Here is a 24,870-nt window from a genome sequence, read left to right as displayed (position 1 = left end):
TTCGAGTCTTAGGCTTAACTTTAATTTGCTGCGTAATTTGACCTCTATCATTTTAGACTGAAGAGGGGTGGTAGGAACCATTCGAAATAGTTCTAGTATTCTAATAATCTTATTCGTTTTTCATCATTTGTGGGATAATACATTCATTATAGTTTCATTAATCCATCGTTAATCAGGGCGGAATCTAGCATTTGAACTTGGAAAGAGCAGTTCTATAGAACATGAAAACAATAATATTTGCAAGAAGGGCACTTCTCCGGAAGGACAGCCCCTGAGCTTATGAAATTTAGTTTTCATCTCAGGGGATATCTTGTGGGTGCAATGAGCTCCAAAAATTCCAAAGTCATTCAAAGACGTCGTTGAATACATTTCCATAATCCGATCGATCTGTTGCGTTCGGATATTTTTAAGAAGATTGACGAAAAACTAGATAAACTAACAAGCACACAATGATCAGTTGCACTTGAATAATAATGATTTAATATACTGCAATCTTTTAATACATGATTTGATTGATTCTTTAGATTGGAAAATGTGGCAATGAATCCGTAATGACCAAGAATAAGACAGCAAATTAGTCGCAATGTATGAAAAATTTCCAAAAATTAAGGATGCCTCGAGAAATTGAAATAATTGGTGGCAAAGCATGCGAAATCGGGCATCGATCAATCCAGAGCTGATTACGGAATCAAAAATTGTAAGGAATTGATGGAGGCCACATTTGATGTTACGATATAATCATTGTTACAGTGAAGTCTCGTAATTAACATTGGTTATCTGGAGCAAGAAGCTAAGAGGAATTAAGACAGACTGCGAGGGACAGGTAACCGTTAACAAAATTACCGCAGGCCCTTCTCAAAATTATTCATAAGAATAATTTCAAGTACGGTAATTCTGAATCAGGTCTCCACGTTTAAAATTTCAACATGGTTCGCGAGTCGGTATCATTTCATCGAGAAACGTGTGACGTACAGACACAGCCCTGGCCCTAGGGCTATGTGTGCACTGATTATATATAGGCTCGTTTCCCGAGTACTGGTCGACTCTAGTGTCCTTACAGTCATACTTGAATTCCTCACGAGCAACTTGGACCAAAGGTTTACAAAATCAATGATGTAGTTTTAGATAACAAAGCAATTTTGTAACGCGAATAGTACAATAAACACGTCTCGGTCAGTGATGGGAATACAAAATTATGAGTCTAGATACATTAATACTGAACACAAAAACAGACATGAACTGATCAGATTTAGAGGGACTGGCATTCAATACACGAAAATACGCAAAAACACGATTGTTGCGCAGTGACTGTAATCCCACGACGCGTTTCTCATTCCGAACTTCACCGCTGATTTCGACTCCGCTGAAGACTTCCTCCGACTCAACTCGTTCTCAATACGAACTGTTACCGCGAACTAACTGCGCTCCCACAAATATATTGTGTCCGTTATAACTGTTTATCGCACTCGCGCGGGCGAGAGAGGTTTATTTTCAGTCCTGTCTGATCTCACCTCTCGCCCGTTTTAAAAGTTCCAGAACGTATCGCAAAATCCATAAAGAGTTCGGAGGTTTTCAGTATTTCGACCATCAGCTGCACTAAACACTCGATTACATACAAACATTTACATCTAGATAATGCCAGTCCTGTAAATATCATAGTTAAAACATACGATGAAATAAGAAATTAGTTATCACTGACCGAGAGTAGAAAATGCAAAATAGTTATTCGCAGTTACATTTAGGAATTATCTAAAAACTTTCAACTAATTTTCATTACATGATTTACAAAATATAAAGTAGATTAAAGTGTTTGGTGTATATAAAAATTTATGTTCAAGTGCATTTTTTTAAAAACAGAAAATGGTGTAGTTATTTATAACAGGAAGCCCTTCTTCATGCCGCCAAAATTCTTTTTCTTACGCGCGGCGGCTTCTGCTTCTGAAATAGAAATGAATTTGAAAAAAACGTTATGATTGTTCATTGATGGCACGAAATGAATAGAATTGTCCATCGTTGACTTACGAACCTTTCTGACCTTCAGCTTTTCTCTTTTGGTAGTTATTGTAGCAGTCAAAGGCTAATGCAATTGGCAGTAAGAAGATCATCTGAAAAACCAAGATAGCAACCGGTGATTGGTGGATATCTGTTGTTGCTATGCTTGTTACTAGGAAAAGGTTGTGATGTACCGTCTTTAGCAACCACCAGGCACAAAATGGCGGCCTTTCTTCGAACCGATTCAACATTCGTAGCATTGAAAAAAAATGTTCCATTTCGATTCATTATCTTCGGAAAATAAATGAAGTCGTATCTAACTATGAATCACTGTATATATAACTGAGACAAATTGTTGTCTGACGCATCTTTAATGTAGAAAATACGACCAAACTATATTCCACTAAATTAACGAATTTCTAAAATTTACGGTTCTGAATAAATAAAGACTTTTACAATCTATACAACCTATAGATAACTTCATTTTCAACTTACCTTGACTTAATTCAAGAATTTTTTTAGTTTATGACACGGATTTTCACTTTTTTTCCTCCGTCTGATTTTTTCAACCGCACGTGGGCTCAATCTTTGTTGACTAATGAACCGTAACCATATACCGCAACCGTAGCAACACCTTAGATACCGTATCCATATATTGTAAAACCTGATTTGGTTCGAATCCTGAAAATTATCATTAAGTTTATCCTAATTATGAAAGATTCTTCGTCGATCATAAAATCTTGAGGTACAGGATTTCGGAGATCAAAAACTTTATCGCTCCTATTCCCGGATTACTACGGGAAGTTCGAACCGACTGAATGATAAAAATCATTTCTTTAAAACATGTATGTCTTTATTTTGGCCTCGGTAAAAATATTCAAGCTATTATTAACAGTTAACAAAATGTTTAACATAGAGATGTAAAATATCAAAATAGATATACAGTTATAACAGTACTAGAACTACTGCGCCGGGTTTGGTTTTCATGTCATTCCTTTAGGTATTTTTCAGTATATCTATGAGCATGTATTCGCCTGCCAGAGGAGCATCGTGTGGAACCTAAATGAATAAGAAATGTTTTTATCAGAAACCTACGACCTCAGATCCAATGATAATCGTCTCATTATCAAAAGAATTAAATTTTACCTGATGACCAGATTTAAGTATCCAGTAGAATGTAAATTTATCGTAGGTTTTCTTGAATCCTATTGGTTTTGATTTCGGTTTAATTCTTAGAGTTGTACGAGTTTGGTTATAATAGGTCTCCATGCCGGACCATGTCAGTTTCTTTAACCATTTTTCTGTCCCTATTCAAAAAAACTCGTATTCCAGTTAATACAATACCTTTTTTCAATCATAAAATATTTTCATCTTCGAACTGTGCGAACGAAGCGAACGTTACCTATCGTATTAACGACAACATCCAATTGTCCATTGTAAATAGTTACTCGATAACTGGTATTTGTCAGTAGGAAATCGACTGCAAGAAAAATAAGCAACTGGTGCTGCAGGCTTTGTGTCAAGAGGTAGATGTCTGAATTGAAATCAATAACGACTGAAAAACTACCTGTGTCAACAACGGGTATAAAAACATTATCAAACTCGTTCGCCATAACGGTTGTATTCATATCTGCGGGAAAAATTAGAGAAAATATAACATTGATTAACATTGCAACGATAAAAACTGGATACTTTACTAGCGGTGAGGTGACTCAATTACCAGTCCAAACTAGGTTTTCGGGAACAATTTCAACAGCTTTCTTCATCTCTCCGTTCATTAGTTTAGTTACGGGACCAAACAGCTCTACAAAAGAAATAAAAATATTGGCTAAAATTGTCTTTTATTTAAAAACTACGTTAACTAAATTCATCGTCGTTTTATGTTATTTTCTCATCGAATTCGTTTTTACTCACCTTCGATTGTGTTCCAAGTGAGCACGTTATACATGTCTATGCCAGTACCGTACGGTATCTGAGAAAGCTTTTGGAATTCCTCGCTTATCGCAGTATAATTCTTTGTCTGGTATGTTACCATTAATTTCTGATATTCTCGTTCGTATTCGTCTTTTTTCGATTCTTCTATGATCGACTTTGAAAAAGGAAAGTTCTTAGATTAGTTTTCAAAAGCGCATTGATGGCTTCGATTCGGTTTAATTTTTACCATTGTATATAAGTATTGGGCCCACGTTGCAACCGGTCCTATCATCATATCTACCGCGGGTCCACCTAAAACTATGCCTTTCAGTAAACATTCCATTTTGCCACCAATTATTTCCTGCAACGAAAATTCCATAAACATAGATAGTCTACACTTCTTATTCATCGCTTTTTCAGAACGTAATGTTGTAGGTGATTTTGACGAGAAGGTTTGGAAAAATACTTCAGATCTGTATCCGATGAACGTACGTTGTGTAATTGTTTAGCAAGTAAAGGCGCTATTCGCCCGCCATACGACTCGCCGAATATATGAAACGGTATCGTCTGCAAAGTATACAAAAATTCATAAGATCCGTGGCAAGCTACTTACATGTTGTATCTTAGTTGAAATTCAAATTGCAAATATGTATGTCATGTTTACCTTAAATTCTGGATGTTTGTTGAAAAAAATCTTTAGGAAAGACATTAAATCAGCTATAATTTCATCAGTATTTTTAGTATTCAGAGACTCGTTGTCTACGTAACTGTAACCAACTCCTACCGGACTATCAACTATCAACAGATTAGCATGAACCGCCTGCAAATTAGTGAACAGATTTATAACGAATTAATTAATGTCTTGTTTCTCCCAATCGGCCGGGTCACTTTTGTAAATCGCAAAAGAATTTGTAATCAGTTTCTTTTCTATAACTGTCAGATCTGTTACTGTTCGCCAGATCGTGATATCTTTAGTAAGTAATGCACAGGTTGGATAGGTTTTTAACTAGCTAAGCTCAGCAGCAATGAGAAACAAGGTATCATTTTTTTTCAGCCTAAAGGGCTTGGTAATGATGTTTGGCGTCTGTTTTATATGGACAAAGATTCTCAAACCAAAAAGAGTTACCAGTGGTACCAGTACCCATAAGAGTTACCAGTACCGTAAGAGTTACCAGTACCCATACCCAGTTTCCTTTTTTATATTTGAGATCTGTATCATACGGACCGATTTCCATAAATCCACCAATACCGACACCGGACTCTCCTGGACCACCCTACAACATAGACCTAAATATGTGTCAATATTGCAGAAGCATAGAATAGAAGATATCAAAAGAAGAATCTTTCACCTGTATCCATAAGATTAGTGGTTTTTCTTTGTAAGTATGTTTCGGAATAGCATACCAAAGCCACCAGAACATATGAGCTCCCTTCCTCACATCGATGTATCCCCGTGCCGTATTGGCAAGAACTTCATAAGCGGTGAACTGTTTCTGTAGATTGAACGATGATAAAGAGTAGAGTGAAGTGGATTTGTGCAAGGTAGTTTCAGAATTAACAATAATGTTACCTGTTGTATTCCGTGTTCTCCTTCATCAGAGAAATAAACTGAAAAAGAAGTTTCCGATCAGAATGCGATCCGTTTATCAAACACGCTATCGTCGATGACATCGCAAAGCAATTCACTTTATGAATGGTTGATATTTCATACCTTCGTGAATAAGAACTATCGTGATCGCAATGGCGTAGGAAACAGCGATGAAACTCAAAAATACGAGGAAGACAGTTCGACATCGTGGTGAACAACAACTATTATCTGTTTTCTGCGGTTTAGTCTCAGGTGTCGGAGTTACGGACAATTTTATATCAGACGAATCCGTCGATATATCCGGTACAAACGCTGGATTATCTTTAGACTAAAATCAAAATAGAGGATCGTTTCTAAATCGAAGCTCTCTCCAATAACATACACAGATAAGCCATGCTACTTACTTACCATTGTCTTTGTATAAGTTGTGTAGAGGACGTATTTTAGTCCCACCCTATAGCGCAATGTTAGTAAGATAAGATACCTCTGTAAACCACTTTTTACATATTCAATAGGGACCGGTTTTTATTGAATAGACTTTGTGTCAATATTTATGAACTTATAGAACTGACTTGTTTCGTAGAAAAGTATTAAAACTTTGCTAATTCGAAGCTAATCGACAAATATTCATTTATTCTGTGGAATTAGCCGACCTTGTATAACAGTTTTGAAATATATCTATTGAATTGGAATATGCGCGATTGATTTTGCAAATTTCAGTGTCAAATTATAGATAGATACCCTTCAAATCGAACTTCAGTCAAAAACAACAGGATCTTTAACAAAAAGAGGTCGTAAAGTCAACATTTAATCGCATTGACCGACATTGATTATTGATTTCAGGGAACATTTCCTGATCAATATTCATCGGACGGTTTGTCCCAAAATCATATCTAATCGAAGTCATGAGAATAGTCCCCAAGATAGCGAGTCTTATAGCGCCAGAGCGCAAAGATACCAGGTGTTCAGAGCCTAGGTGTACACGGAATGCATATAAGTATCTTGAAGCTAGTGGTCCTGGCCATTGTGCTAATGCACAGTGAAGCAAGACCAAAATACAAGGTACGTTCCATAAAACATCCCACAATCATTCTTAGAACAGAAGATATTTCTTTTGCATAGTCAGGACAAATTACATTTTTGTTCTCTGGCCAATGTAACAACATATAAACTGCTTCAAAGATCTTTAGAAGTCACGACTGTGCAACCGAGTTACGTTGTAATCAATCCAAAATCAAGAAATTTGGCGTAACGATTTTTCAGGTCGATAGCGAAGATGTGGGAAAGAGCGCAGGAACACGTGAGAGAAGTAAACGTGCTATATGGGGTTGGGGTGATTATAGCGAAGAAGAGGAAGAGTTAGAGGAAGTCCCAACAACACCAGCCCCGACAATACCAGATTTTCATGAAGATGAAATAACCGATGACGAAGAGGTAATAATCGAAGAGGAATTTATCGAAAACAAACCGATATGGCTGCCGAAAAGCGGTCAACTAGTTCGGTAAGTGGGAACGGAGCCGAAGTGTTGTGTGTTAAAATTAGTCCACATTCAATGACTTAACTTTTTATAGTTGATATTTTTCGTTTATGAATATAGATTACGAGGTAACGGTAGCGCTGCTGGTCACGCTGGAAGAGTTGAGGTATATTTACAAGAATCTTGGGGAATAGTATGCGACGACTACTGGGATATGAAAGATGCTAATGTCACTTGTCGACAGCTCGGATTCAAATTGTGAGCTTTAATCCACGATCATTATCTGTTTTCAACTATTTCACTGTTATTGATGATTATAATGATCATTGTAGAGGTGCTTCTAAAGCGATAACCACAGCCGGGTATGGACGAGGTAAATGGAATTACAATGACGTACTGATGGACGATACTTTCTGTTTCGGGGATGAGAAGTCGCTACACGATTGCGCTTACGATGAAAACCACGATTGTTCGTCGTTTGAGTCGTCAGGAGTTGAGTGTCGGTTAGCTCCAGGTAAATTATGAAATACAGTAAAACCCACAATACAAAATGAAAACGATTCCGAAAGGTTTCGTTGAGCTAGTAGTTAATTTCAACGTTTCTATTGTATCCTAATAGATGTAGCCATCTTCCGCTTTACTGCTGAAGATAACTCCTGTTAAGATACATATATTCATACTTAAGTCCATGATGAAACAAACCAGGATCAAACTTTTTGCCACGAATAATGCGTTGTCCGTACCTTTGAACAGACAAAAACCGCGTCGTGACCCTTTATCGCAAGCAATAAATATTACTTAATTTCTTAGAAAAAGACGAGATAAATTTGTTGTTGTTTTCAGGTTGTCCTGTGGACTGGATCAATAACCATGGTATTTGTTACAAAGTCTTCACCGATAAGAAATCATTTCGAAATGCTCGCGCTACTTGCAAAAGTTTCGATGCCCGGTTAGTGAATATTGAGTCACAGCTGGAGAACGACTTTATCTCCGACCTTCTTTACAATACACAATTAGGTAAGTAGTAATAACAATAGATATATCTTAACATATCTGATAAATAGATGATAGATCTTAATAAATCTGATAAATAGATGATAGACCTTAACATATTTGACAAGTAGAAGATAGATCTTAATACATCTGATAAAATGGATCTTATCTAACTTTGAAATCTAAAAGATAATGTAGCTAGGTATATAGAAGAACAGGTATATCATAATGAACAAAATATCTTCTCATTTGCCTGCTACTATCACTTGTCTCCTGTAGATGCAACGTCAAATGGCGTTTACACGGCTGGACAAAGAAAAGGTAACGATGCAACGAAATGGACATGGGCCGACGACATACATGACGTAACATTTAGCAACTGGATACCTCCGAAAGATGGTGGTTCGTATTTGATAACGCGTCGGGACGATTAACGAAGATCCGAAGATGGAGTTAAAAACCCTAATCTATTTACAGGATCAACCACGACGAATAAAGAGCCGCTGATAAGCAGCGGAGACAGTACTAGAAAATGTATAATTTTGAAAAATAGATTCCCAGTAGGAGCTGACATTGCCGACGTTCAGTACTACTTCTGGACTACGGGATCGTGTACGCATCAGTTACCATTCGTCTGTGAAAAAAATGCTGTTACAACATCTCTAAAGGGTACGTTCCAATTAGATGTACATATACAACTAATGCTATAGTCTAGATTCTATGAATCATGAACATTCTATGAACATTGGAAATGAGGGAAGAAGAGATATTTCACTTATTCTGATTTCAGAATGTTACAATGGTAACGGTGTCGACTATGCGGGTAAAGCGTTCAGGACACAATTGGGTTCTTTGTGTTTGAAATGGACCGGATCATCACTTGCCAATCCAACTTTATTCCCCGATGCTGTAAGTCCAAATCTTGACTGTGATCATGGAATTGGGCACGCAATACTAAATACATATACGGTTGCATTGAACAATAATGCATTGATTCATAATTTGTGGATGAAATTGAAAAATCATAAGAAATGATAAAGTTACACATTTTTGCATATACTGCGAATGATCGCATAATTTCAGGGTCTTGGTGATCATAACTACTGTCGTAATCCGGACAGCGATAAAAAACCTTGGTGTTGGACCAACCACGATTTGGGACAATACGGATATTGCGACCTACAGAAATGTGGAGATGTAACCACACCAGCTCCAGTACCAACTACCCAAAGTAATTAGACCGGATCACTTTGATGATATGTCATCCAAATAGTTACATATTCAATAACGTATCAGAGCATTATTTTGTTGTATATAATTCCTTATTACTCATTTATAGGTCCCGGAGGAATTTGCCAAGACAATATGTATCATTGTTACAAAACTCAAACCAAGTACGTACGCGTACAAAGATTCTAGCGCTAAAGGCTGGTTTTCACGACGAGCGGTTTCCTGCGGCAGCTGGAAAAAGCTAGCTGGAAACCGTCCGTAAAACCAGCCTTAAGAATCTAACACGATCTATAATACTGCTTTCTTTTGCAGGACGTGTATTCCATCTTGGTGGGCTTGTGACGGAGAGGAAGATTGTCCCGATGGTGAAGATGAACTTCAATGCGGTAAATTTAGTCCTGAAACGTCCCATCAGTCATTATATGCTTTTGACCCTCAATTTTCCTAGGACCGGTTATATAGATGTGTATTACCTTTAACCGTGGGGCTGATTCAATTGAAAATGAATTGAGTTAACCGCCGAGTTTAAGGTAATAGTCTATAAAGCGGTCCCGAGATGCTCCTTCTTGTACCAATACATGTACATGTGTTGATTGTTTTTGCTTTCACACTAGAAAATAAGTTGTCGGAATTCACGAAGCATGTGGATTCTAGACTAGTCGTTGATGAGTATGCGACGCAGAAATATCTATATGTTACCACTGAAAATGTAGGTTTGAATCAATCGATTGATTACCGATCAATTCTTCTTAGTTCACTCATAATTGTATAAGACCTGAGAAATTCGTGATTGTGTTTTCAGTGCGCATCAATTTGTCTGAATTCTGAATGGGTGTGTAGGTCATTTACCTTTAATGCGGTCGAAGAAAGTTGTCTATTTAGCGAATCGAATTCGAAAACGTTAGGAGCATACATTGAACCCAGTACTGGAAACGATTACTACGAAGTCACAGCATTAATCGGTAAGAAGGAAATAAAAGATATGTTCAGAATGTTGCAAAGATCAGAAAATGTTTTCATGATTCAATCCCAAATGAAATACCGTAGATCTGATAACAATTAGTTTCTATCAGGGTCGTGCGACGCAACGAGTAATTTTGCGTGCAAAAATGGACGATGTATCAGTAAAACAGACAAGTGTAACGGAAAGGATGATTGTGGAGATCTTTCTGACGAGGAAGGCTGCGGTAGGTTGGAAGTCATAATACGTAAAGACATTTGCACCAGTATTACAACAAACATAAGACATTAAAAGAAATTGGTGTATATTCATATAGACCCTTACAATAAATTGTGGCCTACTTGGTCATCTTACATCTATTTGGATGATAAATTGAGACTTACCTGATACACTATTGCCATAACGATGCCATCACTGAAGGACCTTATATCGTGTGTCGCGAGACATCTTAGTAGCAGTTGGCAGCTCTTTGCCATGTATGTTCAACAGAAATTTGAAGTTAAGATGTAAATTAAATTACGAGTAAATTGCGAGTATTTGTGAAACGGCGATGATTATCCAATGATCGTCATTACGTATAACGTAACTTTATTAGGTACCGACTCACCATTTAGAATACGATTAGCAGATGGCGGAAGTGCATCTGAAGGACGAGTAGAGGTTCAATACAACGGTCAATGGGGTCTCGTGTGCGACGATCGTTGGGGTTCGGACGATGCCGATGTCGTCTGCAAACAGCTAGGCTATGATCAGTGAGTACACGAAATAGGCTAAATCATTCTCCGGCACGACATAAAATGTGCTATGTTTATTTTTCACCAGAGGTGCGGATCGGGCTGTAGGAAAAAGTCACTTTGGGAACGGTCAGCTGACATTCTTTATGGATGACGTGAAATGTGATGGCACCGAAAAATCGTTGGCAGACTGTGAATTTTCAGGTTGGAAAAATCACGATTGTCAGTCGTGGGAATCGGCCGGAGTAGTTTGCCTAACAAAACATAGAGGTAGATGAAACGCGAGTTTCGTCCAATTCAACGTTTTCTTGTCTGATATGAACGTTTCGACACTACATATTCCAATCTATTTCCTATAGGCTGCAAAAATGACGAATTCCAGTGTAAAAATAAGAACTGCGTGCCTGTTTCTTTTGTGTGTGATGGCGATAATGATTGCTTGGACAATTCAGACGAAAAAAGCTGTGGTAAGTAAGGACTACAAGCTTACAACTATGTGCGTTTATCAAAAGATCTGGGGACGATAGAGGGTTAACCTGTATCGCGTAATGGTAACATATGCACCTCTGCGAACACGTCACTCACCGGATCGAATAATCACAATCAGTTCATGCTATTTTTTTACAGACAGTTTTGATGTGGCTCTCGTAAACGGTACAAATAGTCGCGAAGGTCGTGTTGAGATCACAAGGAATGGCGTTAAAGGATCTGTATGTGATGATTTATTTGACAATAAAGCGGCCAGTGTGGTCTGTAAGATGCTCGGTTTTGGGTATGGCTGACATTCATGTTGACCCCTCCGTTTGCGTCTTAGTCCAATTCTACCCTTTACTTCATAATTGCTGTAATTTCTAATACAGAACTAACGGCGTCGCATATACTGGTAAGTTCGGCAAAGGTAAATCAATTATTTGGCTCGATGATGTCGAATGCACTGGCACGGAGAAAACGATAGGCGAATGTTCACACAAAAATTGGGGAATCAACGACTGTGGACATGCTGAGGATGTTTCGGTTGTCTGTCTCACTGATAATGAAGTTGCCACTACGATACCCAAACCAACGACTGTTGCACCACCAACTACATGTATGAATGAACAACTTCGTTTGCTGTTTTACTATAAAAGAATGTCCAAATATTAACATCGATGAAATGGATTCTTATTTCAGCAACTGTTGCTACTTGCGGTAAAAGATTGATAGATCAGGCCCAGCCCAGGATTGTCGGTGGTTTTCCTGCAGTGTACGGGGCTTACCCGTGGCAAGTCGGTGTTAGAAAATACAGCGGCCGGTTTTGCGGTGGTACCATTCTCAACGATTATTGGATTCTATCTGCTGCCCATTGCTATCAGTAAGTCAGTCCTCGAGATAATCAGAAACTGCTTATCTATCTGTTTGTGTTAGATACATAGGTTAAGTGTCCAAAACGACACGAATTTTAGTACAATATATTATAGTCCTTTGTGATACGATCGGGCCAATAAAAACATGGCATTATAACGCATTTGGCGTTATAAAGCAAGGTATTTTCCAGTAAATTTTAGTTAGATTAAAGGAAATTTGTTCTCTGAAAAATGTTGGCGTTGTGAGCAGTGGCATTAAAAAGGGTGGCGTTATAACAGACTGACTGTAGACACCGTTGAAATGACAGCTTCGTTTAAGTGCTAAACCTTTGTCCGATGGTCTTGAATCAGAATGAATTTCTGGATATTTCAGTGACAGCGACAAGGAAATCTATAAAATGAGAGTCGGCGATCATGATAACGAGAGTCCTGACGCGGCAGAAGAAGAATTCGACGTTGATAGAATCATTTCCCACCCCGAATACGATCGTACGTAGTCCACGAATATTGAAAGTGTTGTTCAGTAATCAGTATTTTACGACGCATAAACCAGGCTGGTCTTTCGTCGAAATTTGAAGTCGTTGAAAGTTATATTTTAGCCTATAGAGGCTATTCGGTAGTTGTCAATTTGACAATTTGTAACTTTTTTGATTACGGTGTTCTTGTCGATTGAGAACAAGATGTTTAAGATCGAATAACCTCTATACATATCATTTGTCTATTTCAGCATTAGATGAGTCCGTGGATTACGACTACGCTTTGATTAAGATTAAGCCGAAGGATGGACGCGGTATTAGGTTCGGTGATCAAGTACAAGCGGCATGTTTACCGGCCGCGAACATCGACCTCGGCTCAATGACCGGGCAGAAATGTCTGATCTCCGGATGGGGAAGCACTGGAGGCGGTATGAATTCGATATTTCAGTATCATTAAAGCCACTAAAATTGAAATTATTCAGGACGTTTTAAAGACTGATATTCAATCTAACCTGGAGGTTAACTTAATTGAAACTGAATTGAGTTCAAGTTAAAAAACCAATCAATAAAACTGGGCCCAGATTTATTGGAACACTTATTGAAACAACAAAGCTAGGCTGGCTACAGTCAACCTATGATGACATAACGTGAGAACTAATCGGCAGTATTTCGTAATTCTTTTCTGCAGCTCGTTCGTCGACCCTTTTGGCGGCGGTTGTGCCTATAATCAAATATGATGAATGTTCGAAGATGTACAAAAACGCTTTAACAGATAGGATGTTGTGCGCCGGTTTCGAGGAAGGTGGAATAGATTCTTGTTCGGGTGATAGTGGTGGACCATTAGTTTGCCAAGTCGGTGGTAAGTAATTCACGGAGTTCGTTAGGTCGTGATCCGGTAGTGGCAACTAGAAATATTTGGTCCTTCTAAGTTAGATTAAACCCCTTATAGTAGTTGGAAGTTCGTTCATTTTCAATGAGTTTCAACTTGGAGTCAAATCGAAACTCTGAGGACATGTCCTGTCTTTTTAGACATTTTGACCAAGATTGAGAATAAACTATATCAGTATTAGCTTTAATTTACAGCTGTGGAACTTGGTCAAACATTTTGTAAATCACAACAATCCATACATGGTTTGAAATCACTTCAGACACATTTTTTCCTTTTTTAGGTTCATACACATTGGTTGGCGTAACATCGTGGGGCCACGGCTGCGCGAAACCCGGTGCTCCGGGAGTGTACGCGAGTGTGAAGGCAATTCTACCGTGGATTGACCGAGAAATGCGCAAATAATGCTCTCAATCAATGATCTTATGCAATTAAATGATAGATTTGAATAAATGGTGTATTTATTAACGCTAGCTATTATTTCGCTATTATTTCAGGCCATTATTTCATCGTGTACCATTTTAAGTGAAAACATTTGATTAAATACATATTAATGAAAAAAAAAATCAAGAAATTTTTGTTTTTCGTTTTCATGCAAGATAACCTTGGTGTCTGATGTTATACGCAGTTGGATAGGCCTACACCTAACGAGGATCGAAGAGGGGTTGATCACTGGATTCAGGTTCCCGAACTACTAGTAGTATTCCCTAACCTCGACGTAGATCACTTGTCTTTTAGCTCTTTTCTACGACTTATAAACAAAAGATCAGATCTGTTTAAATCAAAATAGACAACAATATTTACACTGAAATACAGTATAAACACTGAAAGTATACGTATTCGTTTTTACTATTTTGATAATCCCACTTCGAGCAGCCTTGTTGATCTAGTAACCCGCGGTCGTTGATAAATCTGCACATTTGCATCGTTCACACACTCGCCATCTATCGGAATACAGGTGCAAAACAGCTATGCCACGTCGCGTACGCATGCGTCACTTCAACCCGGAAGTCTTACTCTGCTCTTGTCAAAAATTATAGAAAATGGATTATTTCCGCAAATATTTGGGCGCAAATCAGGAAAGCGGGGGCCAGCCTACTGGGGCAGAAACTGTAAGTTGATTAGACAATCTAAATGTCTTAGTTTCAAAAATCTGTCTAAGTGGTCAGCGACAGTGGAATAGTCCAGATTGATACCGGCAGCGGTCGTGCTAAATATCGATTAGAAACGTCTACGATCTGTCAAAGCATCTGCTTTCAGTTTCGCTGACTCTAGAATAGAATGACAGTTTCCTCAAAACCTCGAATTTTGTCCTGTTCTTATACTCATGTATTCAGATAAAGCTGGACTAGGCCTCAGAGACAGAGATTGATATTTTTAACACTTGTTGATAGTGGCCTAAATGAACTGCTGCCTTAGTCTATTTTTGAGTCATCGATTTTTTGTGGATATTTCGAACTTTTGAACGCATATCTCAAATTTGACTTCATTATGGCCAATGCAAATGTCCAAAAAAAAATCAAAGACACAAAAATGAAAAGACTTTCCTAGAACTTTAGAGCACAATATTGCTCCAAGCAACATTTATCCTTACAATCCTTAAAATAAGATAGTTGCCTAATCGTTTGTGGTAAGCTCTAACAATTGGATGGATAGGCTAATACCTCGATGTGGTTCAGGAAATTATCCGATCGTGAAACCAAACCACAGACGAGTTTTAGATTAAGGCGAATGAACTCGACATGCTAAAACATTTTGGAACATGTCATGATATGATGTGCGATGAATTTGATATAGATTTGTTTTTGTGTTTCAGGTTGAAAGGTTATGCGATCGAGTGCAATCATCAACGTTGTTAGATGACAGGAGAGATGCAGTCCGCGCTCTGAAGTCACTTTCAAGAGTGTGTATTATCTCTACCTTCTACTGCTTATTGGCCAACTTCATCACATCGAAGACTTTGCCAGTTTAAACCTCATTTCAAAATTGTTACATTCAGTCATTTGCAATAGCTGCTTCAGTTTGGAGCAACGTCGATCACACTCTCCTGAGATATTCGCGACATCAACCAGTTTAAACGATCATTAAAACATTTCTTGGTTCAATGTGCATATGGTGACTATGCACCATCTCAGCGCCGATGAACTAATGAGAAACAAGCACTTTATAAATCTTCATTATTATTATTATTATTATTATTATTATTATTATTAATAATCGTTGTCATTATTGTATTATTATATAAATTGATAACAGATAGGTGTACACCTATTTAAAGAACAAATTTTTTTCATTTAGAAATATTGCCTTGAAGTAGGCACTCAAAGCATGGAAATACTGCTAAACGTGCTGGCAGTTGACAGGTATTAAATTTTAATTTCTATTGACATTGAAATTTTTACAAACCCTTTTCATCTTTTCTGTGATTTTTAATTCACCGCTTATTAGTAACAGATGTAAGAAATGAAATTCTGTGTAAACTTATTTAACATCAATGATCGTTTACATCATGTTGTCTGCTATTAAATAAACATGATTTCAAATAGCGTTGACACATTTCATTCATTGTATCAGCTTGAAGCTTGAGTTTGATATATTCGATATTCTGTAGAATCATCTGCTCTTTCTCTTATTTCTCCAGAGGAGATCCTGAAATTATTGGATACGCGCTTGAAACGTTGTGTAACATCATGTCAAACGAACCTAATGAAGAACAGGGTGAGAAAACTTTCATACAAGGGAGAAATTTGTTTGAAAATTAAAATCTTTCGATTTTGGGACGTTTATTTATTATCTTGATGTATCCGTTTTCAGACAACATTGCCGTTTTGGATCCTAATTATCCGGAAGATTTAGGCGGCCAATTCACGGAAATATTCATTAAAAAACAGGAAAATGTACAGATGTTACTGTCCCTTTTAGAGGTAAATTAACTACACATTTTTCTTCAAATTTGTAATTAAAATCGTTTGATTCGGTAGAAATTGATTCGACCAATTTTTAGGAGTACGATTTCCACGTGCGATGGCCAACTGTGAAGCTTCTGATTACGTTATTGGGGAATAGATGTAAAGATTTGCAAGAAGTCGTCCTGGTCAGCCCGATGGGCGTTTCAAAAATGATGGATCTACTGTCGGACAGTCGAGAAGTTATCAGAAATGATGTAAGTCAATTTTCCAGTATCCCGGAGCCAAGAGGAGAAATATTAAAGTGATGATTTTCTAAGTTGTGGTCTTTATATGTTTCAGGGTCTTTTGCTTTTGCAACAACTGACGAAGGGTAACGCGAATATACAGAAAATTGTTGCTTTTGAAAACGCGTTCGAAAGATTACTGGAAATAATACGCGAGGAAGACAATAGTGACGGAGGTAAATATTACAAGAAAATTGTGGCATCCTATTTTTTAGGATAGCCCCTGATCAGACCTGGAAAACTCAGGGAATCAGAGAAATCTATTAAAAAAATCAGGGAAAACTGAGGGAATTTAGATAGCCCTATTTTATTTGACCATGCCTTTCTTTATCGATAGGCCTACGTCATTTGTATCTCCATTCACCTACCGGCGATTCCCTCTGGGAATTTTGTGTTATGACATGGGAAACTCAGGGGATTTGTAAAACGGGGGAAGGTGGCGCCACCCTGTCTATTATGTATGAATATATTTTTATAAAAAATTATTGCTTTGTTGTGCGCAGGTATCGTAGTTGAGGATTGTCTACTGTTACTGTTAAACCTCTTGAAAAACAACGCCTCAAATCAGAACTTCTTCAAAGAGGGAAGTTACATCCAGAAAATCGCTCCGTTCTTCGAGTTACAGCCCGTTGAGAAGAGCCCTCAGGGCGGCTGGAGCGCTCAAAAAGTCACTAATATTCATCTGATGCTACAGGTAAGATATGAGAATTCTTCTATCAGCCCAGGGCCCGGTTTCACGAAAAAGTTAAACTCAAATTTTTGGTGTAATTGCCATTGGTTACTTCATGTTTTCAATGAGGACAACAATTCAAACTTGACCGTTTTAGGCTAAAACTTTTTCGTGAAACTGGACCCTGATTTAGGTTAGTAATTTGGATTTCTGAGTGAGATGTTTTTCAAATATTTATTTGTAACTGAAGATGACTATTAAGATGCTGTAGTAGAAAATTAGTCATCGACTAATGGAAGCCTTTTGGGATTCTGCTGATGGTTTTCATCGTTCGACGATTTAATTTCAGGTTGTGCGTGCCCTTGTTTCACCTAGTAGTCCGGCCCAACAGATTCTCAGTTGTCAGAAAGTCATGAATCAGTGTGGTGAGTAACAGTTTACTGGTCTAGTGTATGTTTGACATTACAGGAATAGATTCTCATTGTTGAGATATCGTATAAATTGTCAGCTGGTTCAATAATTGAAGGAGTTTATTCTCATATTGTAGGTTTATTGCAACAGTTATGTTCTATTCTAATGGCTAGTGGTGTACCAGCTGATGTTCTTACCGAGGTAACTTCATTAAAAAACACAACTCTTTGTTAAATAATTCCATACCGTATTATGAAAAAACTTTTTATACGCATTCTCCATATGCTGGCATTTAGAGGGGCTGAATGCATTTAGAGTGCAACAGCATGGACACCAAACGCTATTAAGCGTTTAAAGTGTCATCTTGGTGTAATTTCGCATAGACTTATTATTGTATAAAGCAATTGTAAGCAATCATAATATATTGACATGGAACATTGATATCAACTCCTCTACTGCGGCAGCAGATTTTTGAACGGGAAGCTGATTTTTCTGAGGGGTAATTGTAAAATTGGCGAGGGTTGCCACCACCCCTCCAGAACCCTGCGTGGCAAATACTGTGTACATGAATATGATGATTTATTACAGACAATAAACACTGTATCAGAGATAATCCGTGGTAATACACCGAATCAGGAATTCTTCGCATCGGTTATGGCACCATCGAATCCACCTAGGTACGTGTCGTGTCTCTTGAAAGATCAGAGTCCACTGGAAGACAAATAAATAGATCTGTTTATTACCAGTAGCTGCCTAATCTCTTACTCAATAAGACCCTGCAATACAAAGGAAAAATCGGGATTATCTCTGATGTGTTGTTGTTTTAGACCGGCTATTGTGGTGTTATTGATGTCGATGGTTAACGAGAAACAGCCGTTCGTATTACGCTGCGCCGTTCTCTACTGCTTCCAGTCGTTTCTGTATAAAAACGAACTCGGTCAGTCGCAGATCGTTCAAACATTATTACCAGCATCTGCTGATGGTAAGTTATATTCAACCATCTCATGTTTTCCAACTCGGGGAAGTACGTTATATTTCAAGGTTTGGAAATATTCTGGAATTAAATCGATTTTCCTCTTATCTGGCAAATATTTGGGAAATTTATTTTACACATCACAGCATCGGTCTTACCCAGCGGCTCACTTTCTTCACCTTTATCAACAAGTCACCACTAAAATGTTAACCTCCCTGCAGTGTGGTGGCATGGGGCATTCCCATTTTCATTTGGGAAAATTGAAAATAAAATCACCCATGTAATACTTGGGAAAAACTTAGCAATATTGAATTCATGTAACTGTGGGAACCATGATTGTCATATTATATAAAGATAATTAATCATTGTGTCTCTGGTTTTGTAGTGAATACAATATCTGCTGGTCAGCTGTTATGCGGTGGATTATTCAGTTCAGATTCTCTGTCGACGTGGTGCGCTGCGATCGCTCTGTTGCACTCTACCCTCGATAACCCGAGTCAAAAAGAGCAACTACTGCGCGTTCAACTGGCGACGAGTCTCGGCAATCCTCCTGTCTCATTACTGCAACAATGTATCAATATTCTCGGCCAGGTAATTATCAATCATGAAATCATCGGGACTTTTTCATCAACAGGATCCAGCGTTTCCACATCAGAAATGAGTTGGATATAACTTCCTTGTTAAAACTAGGTCATTTTCAACTATGGAGTCAAATACTAACTCAAAGGTTGTGAAACTGGCTCAAGTAAACCTCATCTAACTCCTAATCTAACTCAGACCTTTCACTAACTCAGACCTTTCACTAACTCAGATAAAAGGAATTTTTTTCTGATTTCTTATCTTATTTTTCCGATCCCGGTGCCACTCCCGTTAGGCACGGTTAACTGTGAGGGTCATTCATTTATGACGTAAGCTTAGGGGGAGGGAGAAAGGGTTAATGTAATTACGTATTGTAATTCTTTAAGTATTGGCTAGTACAAAATGGTCGATTTTGCATACAAGAAAGTGGGGTGTTTAAAGAAATTCAAATCATACCTTAATGAATGAAGATAAGCTGAGAACGTGTTCTATTTGTTACAGGGAGCTAAGTTCCAGACTAAAGTTGGTTTGTTGCAGCTGTTGTGTAATTGGTTGTGTAATAGCACCGCCTGCGTACAAGCATTCCTCTCCAATGAATCAAATGTGCCTTATGTATCCTTTAAATGATGAAATGAGTTTCGTTTTAAACATTCTATCAGTGAAAAGTCAGGGAATTGTGTAGAAAAAGCTGAAAGTCTGGGAAATTAATTGAGATTGCTAGATTGTGTGTAAAATCAAACAGTTTCCGTCACATTTGACAACAACTTAAACAGTTTCTGTCAAACATATTTGACAGTTAATCAAGTGGATTTTAAGCAGATCAAGTCGGGGAAAACAATTCGGACGTTCTTCAGAGACATAATTAAATTATTCAGCTTATTCAAATTGAATACCTTGACCTTTCGTGAATAGCTCATTTCGCAGATATCAGCGTCAGACGGCGATGAACAGGAAGTGCTTGTTCAGGGTCTGTGCGCGTTTCTATTGGGAATCAGCGTCCTATACAATAATGATGAGACCGCTGGTTACACAAAGTATGTAATTCTACCTCATGGGGAAAACGTTTACCGATCAACGACGGAATGATGAACTAATTTCATGGCTGCTTTTGTGTTTTTTTCTAGGGAAACGCTTCGTCAGGTGATCGAGAAGCGCATCGGTTTAGAGATGTATTCGGATAAATTGAGTCAAGTGTCGAAGGTCGAAGGATATAGTAAAGCTGCTAAACGCCCGCACGTTCAGTATAAACAGCCGAACGAAGTGATCTTCGATTACGAATTCACGAAAATCTACCGAGCCTTAGAGAGTAAGTGATGAAAATAATAATGTTTTGCAATAGACAAACTTGGGTCCGTATTATAATACAGTAAATCTTCTTGTCAACGAACGCGTTCGGTTCTGGGCGAAACTTTTACTGTGGAGAGGTTTTCACGGAGGTTTTACTTTACGTGTATTTGTGTTTGTTACAGATGAAGTATTGAAGGCCGTCCATCCGCTAGAAGAAGGTGAATTGGAGCAAAGACGCAGTTTCTCGCAACACGAGGACATCGTCGTTCAGTATAAAGAATTGATCCGCGAACAGGACACGGCGTTGAACAAACTGAAAGCCGAACACGCGAAATTAAAACAACAATTCACCGACACTGAGAATAAACTCGCTGAAACGGCCGAACAGATGCAACAACTTAAAGACCAAAATTCTCTGCTGAAGATACAAAAAGGTTGGTTTCCTTAGACAAATGACTTCCTTTCTTCGTATTAAAGAAATGCGGCTCCCAAGCACGCTGTTGTTGTAAAATAAAAGCGGGGCAACCAGAAGAAAGCTAAGTTTGTAATATCAGGCACCCTAAAGGGAAAACAAATAGATAGGAAATAAGCATACATGTTGGGTTTTTCTTTCTTATACAAAACGGTATTTGTCTTTTTCAGTTCAGAGTTTGATGCATTGAATCGTAATTTACATAATGTAATCGGTATTTATTTAGGTACAAGTTCAGCCTCGTCGGCCCAGTCTTCGGAGAACTCGGACGAATTGGTAGAATTGAGAAATTACGTCGAAAGTCAGCGGAAACAATTAGAAGAACGAGATAAAGAGATAGAGACACTGGTGAGTTACTTACAACCGATTGAAAATCATACTCAGGTTTAATGAGCAAAACCCACAGTGGTTGATTTAACAATTTATCTTGACAGTTTCAAAGTTTTGACTAAACTTCACCAGAGAAATGAAAAAGATTTTTTCTTGTTTTTCTGATGATGAAGTTTAGTCAAAACTTCGAAATTGTCAGAATAAATTGTTTAATCACCAATTGTGGCTTTTGCTCATTAACTCTGAAATGCTGAAGTTAATATTGGTCTACCGGTCATACTGAGGATTGTTACTAGTACAGTTGTTGCTATTTCTTGTAGAAAAACGCTGTGAATTCGACGGAAACTGCTAACCCGTTGTTAGTGAACGGATTAGAAGATTCGACTTCGATCGCGACCGACTTAGAAAACAGAGTTTCTCACTTACAACAAGAATTGAATCAAGTTCAGGAAACGTTACGCGCGAAAACAGCAGAATTCGAAACGGTCAATAGTAATTATGCGGAAGCAACTAAACAACTGGAAAATTTAGTGAGTAGAAATAAAAGTTCAACAAGAATTTAGAATAAACTGCAGTCTTTTGGTAGAGAGTCAAACAATCGATAAACCGGCCACAACGAAATCACAACAACAAATTTCTTCTTTGAAAACAGTATATTACAACACAATCGATTTTGCTGAGTCACTCACGTATAATGGGCAAAATGAACTATGCATTGAAGGGCATATTAGCCCACAGCAGAAATAAACTACTATTTAGAGTAGTCTTTGGTTACTCCGGAGTTGATTGCCTCAGATTATCATGTGCCCCAGGCGATATATTTCAAGTTCGCTTGACCCATCCCTGCTCTGTCTGAACCGGAATTTGCGTACTTCCTCGGAGAGAATTTACCGGTCCCGCGAGATCCAAAGTAAGCAGAGTCTACTGTATTTCAAAACGAATAAAAACTTATATTTCTCATTTCAGAAACTACAGTCAAATAGTGAAACCGATAGTGGCGGTGAGTCTAGCGAGATGACGTCTCGGATCTCGAACCTCGAATCTAAACTGACGTCGGTCGAAGCCGAGAAATCACAGTTAGAAACCGAAAAGCAAACCTTACTGGATCGTATTAAAAAATCAAACGAAGATAACATGACATATATCGATAAATGCCAGGTATGTGCAGTGATTTTAAAAGAATTTGCATTGGAACGTCGTAACAAACTTGGATGTAGGTATTTATTGATAAAAATACGTTTTCTGGGGGCAGATGCTCAAAAGTTGGTCAGAGTTAACCGGTAGATGACACTGACAATTAAAAGTTCATTGTTACGATGATATTTAGGGATCATTCATTTATTACGTACGCATTAGGGGAGGGGTGAGGGGTCAGTGCAATTGCGTACTGTAATGCTTAATGTATATGAAAAAAATGGCCGATTTTGCCTACAGGGGGGTTGAAAAAGTCAAATTTAATGCGTACGTAATAAATGAATGATCCCTCATCAGTTGGTTATCTTTATCCAACTTTGAGCAACTGATGCCCCTGGTCACCTGGATCCATTTCATCCACAATTCTCATTACACAATTCACTTAACAGCTAAAATAAGTTTGTTGCCAATATTTTTATTAACTCAAAAGTTGAATCTAGAACTGGGTCCAGAAATTTGTTGTTATGAGGTTCCTCTGTATTTCGATGCTACAGATTATTAAGATACATGTATTTCATATCAATGCGTGTATTCTTCAGAAATGCGAAGACGCTAATGAGAAATTGGTGAGTGAGAAGAAACTAGTTGAAGAAGACCTAGATACGATCAGGAAAGAGCAGGAAGATTTACTGGTGCTAATGGCCGACCAAGAGGTCAAACTAAAAAAATACCGAGAACGATTAAAAGAATTAGGAGATAAGGTAAGAATTATTTATTGTCTAGTCTCATGCTTAAAATCAATTCACACCTTTCGCAGTCGATGTATATGTAAGACCGCAATATGATGATTTAACGAACAAATTGAGTTAACCTGAGGTGGTGGAAAGGTTAGTTCTATCCAGCCAGTTCTAAATAAATCTCTGGAGATGGACGGAAGAAATTTATCTAAAACATCAACGAAACTGATTTGGTTGTAGTTAATGAACAAAACCCACTGTTGATGATTTAATAGTTTATTTTCATAACAGTTTCAGAGTTTTGATTAAACACCATCATCAGAGAAACCAAAAATTTTGTGATCAATATTAGTCTACCAGTCAGATTTTGTTGTTTTCGTCTATTATCAGAATATTATCTTCCATTGCTTTTAGCTTTTAGACATAATCTACTATCAAATTTTACTCTTCTCGTCCATAGATTGAAGATGATGATGATGACGACGATGATGATTTCGGTGATGAAGATGATGATTTAGACCTGGAAGATGGTGAACCAGTATAAGCAACGTTTAGATTTTATTTTTAAAAAAACCATGTGCTTTCGATGCAGGATTTAAAAACATTAAGAAAATATCAGAAATTTGACTTCGATAACTAAACCTATTGAATTCAATTTTTGCTGATACCTAAAAATTCATCTTTTGATTAACGCCACAGAATAGTATTGTGTTTTGTTATAAGCTTGGTTTAGTTAGAAACCTAAGATTTAGATATCTGATCATGAAACCGTACATTAGCTTACTAGACCCTATATAGGAGCAATCACCATAGTCTAGTTTCTGATTAGACCGCCGTCTGCTTACTGACTAGACCAGGCCAGTTACTGACGAGATGTCAGTACAGTTGCTAACAAGACCATAGTCCGGTCACTGAGTAACCCTTAGCCTGGTCACTGACTAAACCGCTGTTATCAGTGACTTACTAGTCTTGGGTTAACATGATCAGTGTGGGTTTTTTTCGATTTTCTGCATGCATAAAAAATGAATGCATTTAAATTCTACAGCAAGGTGAATATTGATATTTGAACAGGTTTATATTTGTTGGTTTCGTCCTTTGTCAGAGTTTGTTGCAACAGCATCATAAATATTTCATGCGCAACTGACTCGGCTGGAGTCTTGTATTTTCACTGGAATGATAAATTTCTATGTTATTTATTATAGTTTTTCTCGTCTGATCATGAAAATGAATTGTCTTCGTCGGCGTGTAAAAAATGATAGTGATTTTTTTTCTGTTAATAAATTCAATTGTAAATATCAATGAGTAAAAATATATGGAGGATATTCGAACCTTAAAGCGTTTTGGGTGAAAAGATTGAATATAATCATAATTATATTGAAACTTAATCGTTATATTTGTTGTTCATTGTTTGATAACCGTATTAAGGACGGAAAGGACTACATGTATTCATTTCCAGGCGTTCGGATCATGCACAAGTTTTCGTGGAAGC

The 24,870-nt window shown here is 37.7% G+C and overlaps 3 protein-coding genes across 4 annotated transcripts; 2 read left to right on the top strand and 1 right to left on the bottom strand.

Annotated features, from left to right (window-relative positions):
- Positions 1-2,089: 2,089 nt before the first annotated feature.
- LOC141903964 (retinoid-inducible serine carboxypeptidase-like) lies at positions 2,090-6,119 on the bottom strand. 2 transcript variants are annotated; one of them, XR_012619115.1, is made up of 16 exons: positions 5,903-6,119; positions 5,618-5,822; positions 5,477-5,514; positions 5,256-5,399; positions 5,091-5,180; positions 4,571-4,726; positions 4,399-4,473; positions 4,154-4,267; positions 3,907-4,081; positions 3,713-3,796; positions 3,560-3,622; positions 3,395-3,472; positions 3,139-3,299; positions 2,936-3,051; positions 2,488-2,673; positions 2,090-2,105 (listed from the first exon to the last, which is right to left on the bottom strand). XR_012619115.1 is itself a non-coding variant. In XM_074792382.1 (14 exons), exons 1-14 carry the CDS (start codon positions 5,903-5,905, stop codon positions 2,989-2,991), a joined length of 1,449 nt encoding a protein of 482 aa, XP_074648483.1. In that variant the 5' UTR covers positions 5,906-6,119; the 3' UTR covers positions 2,848-2,988. The 2 variants fall into 2 exon arrangements, 1 of the variants encoding a protein (XP_074648483.1); XM_074792382.1 differs by lacking the exons at positions 2,090-2,105; positions 2,488-2,673 and having other exon boundaries at positions 2,848-3,051.
- A 283-nt stretch (positions 6,120-6,402) lies between these two features.
- LOC141903123 (neurotrypsin-like) lies at positions 6,403-14,151 on the top strand. The gene is made up of 24 exons (XM_074791097.1): positions 6,403-6,556; positions 6,758-6,996; positions 7,093-7,230; positions 7,305-7,486; positions 7,816-7,989; positions 8,245-8,367; positions 8,443-8,634; positions 8,756-8,874; positions 9,049-9,196; positions 9,305-9,359; positions 9,508-9,581; positions 9,810-9,904; positions 9,998-10,157; positions 10,269-10,382; positions 10,752-10,908; positions 10,979-11,160; positions 11,250-11,357; positions 11,518-11,662; positions 11,751-11,977; positions 12,061-12,241; positions 12,607-12,722; positions 12,961-13,137; positions 13,398-13,568; positions 13,879-14,151. The coding sequence occupies exons 1-24, from the start codon at positions 6,482-6,484 to the stop codon at positions 13,998-14,000; spliced, it is 3,474 nt and encodes a 1,157-aa protein (XP_074647198.1). The 5' UTR covers positions 6,403-6,481; the 3' UTR covers positions 14,001-14,151.
- Positions 14,152-14,582: 431 nt separating this feature from the next.
- Positions 14,583-24,761, top strand: LOC141903819 (general vesicular transport factor p115-like). The gene is made up of 22 exons (XM_074792151.1): positions 14,583-14,707; positions 15,412-15,498; positions 15,894-15,958; positions 16,237-16,313; positions 16,410-16,519; positions 16,600-16,758; positions 16,844-16,964; positions 17,292-17,482; positions 17,808-17,883; positions 18,006-18,070; positions 18,458-18,546; positions 18,697-18,851; positions 19,228-19,433; positions 19,923-20,033; positions 20,334-20,455; positions 20,546-20,727; positions 20,891-21,142; positions 21,407-21,528; positions 21,831-22,040; positions 22,477-22,668; positions 23,244-23,405; positions 23,842-24,761. The coding sequence occupies exons 1-22, from the start codon at positions 14,639-14,641 to the stop codon at positions 23,923-23,925; spliced, it is 2,907 nt and encodes a 968-aa protein (XP_074648252.1). The 5' UTR covers positions 14,583-14,638; the 3' UTR covers positions 23,926-24,761.
- The last annotated feature ends 109 nt before the right edge of the window (positions 24,762-24,870 follow it).

Source organism: Tubulanus polymorphus, chromosome 4 (assembly GCF_964204645.1).
Source record: "Tubulanus polymorphus chromosome 4, tnTubPoly1.2, whole genome shotgun sequence".
NCBI lineage: Eukaryota > Metazoa > Nemertea > Palaeonemertea > Tubulaniformes > Tubulanidae > Tubulanus > Tubulanus polymorphus.
Note: the sequence above shows the minus strand (reverse complement) of the source record. Positions and strands in the feature narration are given on the sequence as shown.